Raw genomic sequence first — 7,112 nt, 5'->3', positions numbered from 1 at the left:
TGGTGGGTGAGAACCCACACCTTCTCATTCAGTTGTGAAATTCAGTATAAAAACTCAATCAGGGGCAAAGTGACTTCAGAGCTACGCTGCTCACCATGTGGTCCATGGACCAGCAGTGTTAGCATCATATGAAGCTTTTTAGACATACAGAATCTGGGGCCCATTCCAGACCTACTGAATTGGAATTGACGTGTTAACAAAATCCCTCAAGGGATTCATATGCATGTTAAACCTTGAGAAGTATTGGTTACAAGTATGTAGTGGAGGCTGGTATGAGTGTATTGCCCAGACTCACCACCACCCCACCTAGGGCTGAAGCTCCTCTTACCCCAGCTGTTGGGAACGCTGGTGGCTGACAGCATTCAAATGAGTTCCTTCGCTGGCTTGCCCTTGGCCCATGAGAGTAATGGGCAGTTCGAGTTTGCCCTCTGAGCTCATTCCTTCTTCCTTCACCTCCATCCCACAGGTGTCGATCTTAAGAGTAACAGTAAACATCCCGTGTGAAAATCTCCCCATCAAATTCAGCTTCCTGAGAAAGCTTACCTGCGAGAGAGAATAATGATCAAATCTCAGTGCTAGCTCGTGGGCTGTGTGTGTGTGACTGACTTATATCCTTCTTAGGTGTCTCCTATACCCTGGATCCCAAGGAAAGTAACTTGGTGAATTCCTTTTGTTCAAGGAAAAAAAAATTTCCTAAAAATAATTTGCTAAGTTAAATTCCTATAAATGGATTTTATTTTGTACTACTGTGCAAGTATTTTTCCTCTTAAGTAGAGTCAGCAGGGCTGTTTTACCCCCTGGGCATGAGGGTACAGCAGTCAGGGCTATGGGGTGTCCTCCATGTACAAAGATGTTAGAGGTCTGGAGAACATGTTGGCTCTTAAACTACAAAACAAACAAACAAAAACCATTTAAAAATCTTGTTTATTTGCATTCCTGAAAAAGGGAATATTATGTCATTCTCAGTAATGGATAAATACTTTTACTCATGAATCATATTTTAAATATTTATTTTCTTTATTGTAGAGAAGGAGAGAGGGAAGGAGGAGGGAGGCAGAGAGAGAGAGAGGAGGGGGAAGGGGAGAGGGAGAGGGAGAGAGTCCTGAGCAGACTCCATGCTAAGCCCAGAGCCTGAGGTGGGGACTTGACCTCATGATCCCGAGATCAGGACCTGAGCTAAAACCAAGAGTTTGATGCTTAACCAATGGTACCACCCGGACACCCCATTATTTTAGAACGTTCTGTAGTTACTTTCACTTTGCAGGAAAAGTGCTTATTGTTTAGAAATCATAGAATTATAAATTGAGTCACTTATAAGCCAAATAATCTTAATAGCAGAAGTAGAAAAATCATTTCAGGAGTGCCTGGGTGGCTCAGTCAGTTAAGTGCCTGCCTTTGGCTTGGGTCATGATCCTGGGGTCCTGGGATCCAGCTCTGCATTGGGCTCCCTGCTCAGCAGGGAGTCTACTTTTCCCTCTCCCTCTGTGCTTGCTCTCTCTCTCTCAAATAAATAAATAAAATCTTTTAAAAAATCATTTCAAATTTATCATAAAATTATACTTAAAGTGGGATGCAAGTGCATTTTGACATGATGTAGGGTGGGACCTCCTAGAGTATAAGAGTGTCCAGTCACACGGCAGGGGCAAGGCAGTCTTGAGATGGACCCAATAGTTCCAGATGTATTTGTCTGCAGTGCCTACAAATGTACTTAGCATACAGGTGCTAAAGAAGACACACAGATGCCTCTCCCCAGCTACCTTTCAGTGTTCTCCTATCCCCTTGCACTCCTTGTGCTCAGAGAGATGTATCATGTGGCTCATAGACTTCTACAGAGGATCTAAGCAAGGGCTTGGAGGGATGAAACTTTTTCCTGAGAGAAAATCCAAACATGGCAGTCTCTAGCCTGAAGCCTGCAGTGGTCTGTGGCTTATAGAGATTCCCAACCAGGGTGCTCCAGGGCTTCTTTTCCTCAGTCATCGGGAAAATGACAAAAGCATTGGTGGAGAGGGGCCAAACCCATGCTCCACAGTGAGATCTTTGTGCATTTCCCCTGCGGTAACATGGACCATGATGCCTACATGGATGACAAGGGTATACAACAAACTGATACCAACTTCCATCTTCTTCTTACCAAGGGAGAATTAGTATCCAGGGTCTTTTATTAGCAAATCATTCTCCTTCTAAGACCAATCTTTATCAGTTGTTTTGATAGAGATTAGGCTTCAATCCAAGGCTCCTCACCCCCTCCTTGTCTTCTTCCTCATCGATGTCTAAGGGGAAACTCCTGTCCTCAGGCCCTGCTGAGCAGGCATGGCCACACTCCATACTCCTGACTCTTACTTCCTGCACCCCAGTTGAGGTTACCTGAAGGGATTCTCTGTTTCTTATCACCAAAGATCTCTAATAAACAGAAGCTCTTGGCAAGGGACACCTGGGTGGCCTAGTGGTTGAGTGTCTGCCTTTGTCTCAGGGCATGATCCCTGGGTCCTGGGATCGAGTCTTGCATCAGGCTCCTCGTGGGGAGCCTGCTATTCCCTCTGCCTATGTCTCTGTCTCCCTGTGTCTCTCATGAATAAATAAATAAACTTTTTTTTTTTTTTTTTTAAAGAAGAAGCTTTTAGCATAATGCCAGTTACCTAGTTCCCTGCCTGGCCTGTGATTCCAGAGCTGCTTGCTTCTAAGGCTAAACTTTGTTGTTTTCTCATCAAACCCAGAGCTCTCTTCTGCCATCATGTCCTCAGCTGCAATCGGTAAGCCTTGTTCCCTGCTTTCCTATAGCATGGCAGTGTGAATTGCTTCCTAGTTGGGACCTAAACTGCCATGACCTCCATCCTCTGACTCTTTCCTACTCTGAGCTCCCATATAGTTTAGGGACATCGAGTAATCATCTTTCAGACTGTAGCTGTCACTGGGACCTTTCTGGAAGTTGGAGGTGCTGGCCTCCCTTCTTCATAGTGCCTGGTGCTGGCCTATGGTACATCTTTTGCTTCCTGTCTTTGAGGGCGAGAGCTAGAGCTGGCCAGCCCTGGATGAGTGCTGGGGGACAGCAGTGAGGGTCAGCTCCTGGAGCATGAGGTCATTCAGTGTGTCTGCCAGGGCATAGGTACACCTTCCACCTCTTGTTTGGACACTTAGCCTTGCAAAGACAAGTGCAGAGTCCCCTCTAACAGATGCCATTGTGGTAAAAGCACAGTCAGACCTTAGTCATTTCCTCTACTTCTGGGAAAATCAGCAAGGAGAGGATGAAAACTTCCTAATCTAGGAAACATCTCTTTGTAGTGAGAGTTAAGACTTAATAGTGTTGTCTACAACTTCTCTAATTAGGTTCATAGGACATAGGCCCTAAACTCCTATGGGGCCTTCGCCAAACATTAAATTGCTTCTGGGATTAAAACTGGCCCCAAACAACCAGAACTCTAAATTGCTCCAGTGTTCCTTGACAGAACCTGTGGAGACAGGGCAAGTAGCAGAGAGCAAAGTGTGTCTGCCCCAAGTACCCAGGCTGGGTGTCACTGCCAGGACCACTGGGAAACAGCAACTCGGGATGTCCTTCCTGCTCTTATCTCACTGGGTATGGAGAAGGCCAGGAATGCGAGCAGCAAGAGCCCCTTAGGCTATGGCCAACCCTGAATTTTCTTTACCTTGCTGTGAAATTTGAAGGGACTGCTTAGATCCAAGACAGCTAAACAGAATTGGCTGCACATGTCCAGGCCCAGCCTCAACAGATAGAACTAGATAAGGGATGGTCACAGTGGACAGTTGAAACAATCACCTCTAAAGCCAGAAGCCTTTCAGCATCCTCCCTACCATGAAACCTTCTGTCCAGGTGAGCTCCTGACCCCACCATGGCCTCATCCCCATACTGGACATAAACTGAGTTCTCTCTCTAGCCAGAATTTCTCCAAGTAGGTAGGAGAAGAGAAAAGGTGATTGTGAGTCACAGCTCCCGTGTCTATGAAGGGCTTTTTTTTTTTTTTTTTTTTTTGAGCAGACATGTCCTGGCAGTCTAGGCCAGTGGAGGGGTGGGGAGGGCAGGGGGTAAATTATGGGGATGACATTAGATGGAAGTTCTGCTCAACGTAAGGGAAAACTTTCCAACAATAAAAGTTGTCTGACAAAGGAATGGGATAGCACAGCTCAAGATGTTTGAAGCAGAATGGGAAAATCGCATTTCACAGAAGATGTTCACACCATGGAGGAGGAAGAGGCGACCAGTTACTACTTTACAATATTCCTGCCAATTCTGAGATTCTCCAGCCAATAGTACTAATGTCCTTAAGAACATATCTCTTTTTTACCAAATGTTCCCAATGCCCACAGTTAATGTCTGATAATTGCATGAGGATAGCTTCAGACTAGTAGCAATAGTGTAAGGGTCACAGATGCAATGTGTGAAGCCCAGGGACCCACCCCTATGCAAGCTCTCTTACAGGGCAGATATCTTAGAGAAAGGTGTGGCGTCTCTAGTTTTCATGAGCGTCCTAGGGAAAGCAAGGATGGCCAGGATTTTGAAAAGGGTCCTTTGCTCCTCAGTAGACCTGCTCTGGCACAATGGAGGAGCACTTGTGAGCTTCTGTTTCCTCATGTTTAACATGAGAAGCTAAGGCTTGGGGTTTTCTCTAACGAATTGGATGTACTAGTCTATGCAACTGGAGTACATCTTATGTGCAGTGCCTCTTTGGGGGGACCACTCTGCAAGCCTGGATAGAATTATCTACTTTTCTGTGGGGGAGAAAGCTTTATTGTGGCATTGCTGTGGCTTTAATGGTCAACTCAGATATAGAAGGGTCTGAGTGGGGTGTTGTGTACTATTGAATGTCACCAAAAGCATGGAGGCTGCTCACAAAGTCTCAGATGCTCATGCTGGGAGGCATGAGGGACACTTGTCCTTTGATTCTACTTCTACTCCGCAGCCCTGAGGGCTGGAGCAGAATTACAATGCTGTGGACAAAGGCCATGGTTAGAGGGGGGATGTGGAAGTGCTTCCATTAGGGTCTCTATGGACTATTAGCCAGATATTCCCTATTGACAGTGCAATGAAGGGAGATTATCAACCGAACTCAAAAGAAATGAAGTATAAACCTGACATCAAGTAATAAATGTAAATGCTAGGCAGATCTTAATGTTCTTGGCCTTTGCTCATCACATTCTCTCCATGTAGAACTACATGTGGGGCCAAATTATAGTCAGAAAATTATTATATAAACACAGAATTAGAGCCAGGGGAGTGAATGAGGTGATGTCAGTGGTTAGCATCACTGAGTGTGACAGCCTGACATCCACAAGGACACTCTAGGGAAAATTATGTGCAGGCAGGGATGGCCAGAAGAGCCAGACAGTGCTCTGGACCCATGTGTACAGCATACCCTCAGGATTCCTCTTTTACAGTTACTATACGGACCCTTCCTTCAAGTGTGTCAACACTATTGATCTGGCTAAAGTTCTATCATACATCATGGTTTGGTTAGGTTTCTAGGTCCTGCTCTTTCTTTCTTTGATTCAATATATCCTGACTTCAATATATTCTGACTTCAATATATTACTAACTTCAGTAGACAATGGTTTTTATAACTTTATAACTTTGATGCTGATATTATAAGTTGACATGTCAAGGGATAAAATTAATTACAAGTTATAGAAGGATCTCATTGTAATCCCCACATATTGATCCCTATAAACATGTGTTTGCTGTTCTCAGTTTTCCTGAGGGTAGAGGAGAGAATTTAAAATGAAAATGGCCAACCAATCTGTTCTGGCAGGATTTGTCTTGCTGGGGCTCTCAGATCAACCAAAGCTTGAGAGAACATTCTTTGTGCTCATCCTGTCGATGTACCTGGTGATCCTACTGGGAAACGGGGTCCTCATCCTGGTGACCATCCATGACTCCCGCCTGCACACACCCATGTACTTCTTCCTGGGGAACCTTTCCTTCCTGGACATCTGCTACACAACCTCCTCAATCCCTCTAGTCCTGGATGGCTTCCTGACCCCCAGGAAAACCATCTCCTTCTCAGGCTGTGCTGTGCAGATGTTTCTCTCCTTTGCCATGGGAGCCACAGAGTGTGTGCTTCTGGGCATGATGGCATTTGATCGCTATGTGGCCATCTGTAACCCACTTAGGTACCCTGTGGTCATGAGCAAGGCTGCCTATGTGCCCATGGCTGCCAGCTCCTGGGTGGCTGGTGGCATCAACTCCTTGGTGCAGATCTCTCTTGCAGTACAGTTACCCTTCTGTGGGGACAACATCATCAACCACTTTACCTGTGAGATCTTGGCTGTCCTAAAGTTGGCCTGTGCTGACATCTCCATCAATGTAATCAGTATGGGGGTGGCCAATGTGATCTTCCTGGGCGTCCCAGTTCTGTTCATCTCTATCTCCTACATCTTCATCCTCACCACCATCCTGAAGATCCCTTCAGCTGAAGGGAGGAGAAAGGCCTTCTCCACCTGCTCTGCCCATCTCACTGTAGTGGTCATCTTCTATGGAACTATTCTTTTCATGTATGCAAAGCCCAAATCTAAGGACCCCCTGGGAGCAGACAAGCAGGATGTTTCAGACAAGCTCATCTCTCTCTTCTATGGAGTGCTGACTCCCATGCTCAACCCAATCATCTACAGCCTAAGAAACAAGGATGTGAAGGTCGCTGTGAAGACCCTGGTGAGGCAGAAACGCTTTGCATAGTGAGAGCATATCTTGTGGTTCTGTGCACACAGATGCCCCAGGAAATGGCTACCTCATAATCATAGGGTTTTTTTTGATGGTCCTACATATCAGTTTCATCATAAAATTGCCTAAACAATGCACATCACAGTGGGGCTTTCATGAGTGATTGACATGGAACATTGAGTCTTTAGAATGAAGAGAGAGTTGTGCTAAATCACCTAGAAATGAGGATAAGTGGCTATTAAATTTTATTTTTATTATGAAAAAAAAATTAAAACGTTGGAAGAAAAACATACTTGCCTGTTCATGTACAGACCAGCTGCAATTTGTATGTGCCAATTTTATGTTGTTTTCTGCTCTACTGTGCAATGGGGAGGGAGGATGGCAGTGAGGAGAAGATACTTCTTAATTGGTGTCCAAATTGAAAACCAACCTCCTATTTTGGAAA

At 45.2% G+C, this 7,112-nt stretch overlaps 1 protein-coding gene across 1 annotated transcript; it reads left to right on the top strand.

Moving 5' to 3' along the window:
* Positions 1-5,728: 5,728 nt before the first annotated feature.
* On the top strand, positions 5,729-6,682 carry LOC112650238 (olfactory receptor 13C7-like). The gene has a single exon (XM_025432988.1). It carries the CDS (start codon positions 5,729-5,731, stop codon positions 6,680-6,682), a length of 954 nt encoding a protein of 317 aa, XP_025288773.1.
* Positions 6,683-7,112: the final 430 nt, after the last annotated feature.

Source organism: Canis lupus, chromosome 11, assembly GCF_003254725.2.
Source record: "Canis lupus dingo isolate Sandy chromosome 11, ASM325472v2, whole genome shotgun sequence".
Lineage (NCBI taxonomy): Eukaryota > Metazoa > Chordata > Mammalia > Carnivora > Canidae > Canis > Canis lupus.
This window is presented reverse-complemented; position numbering and strand designations above follow the sequence as displayed.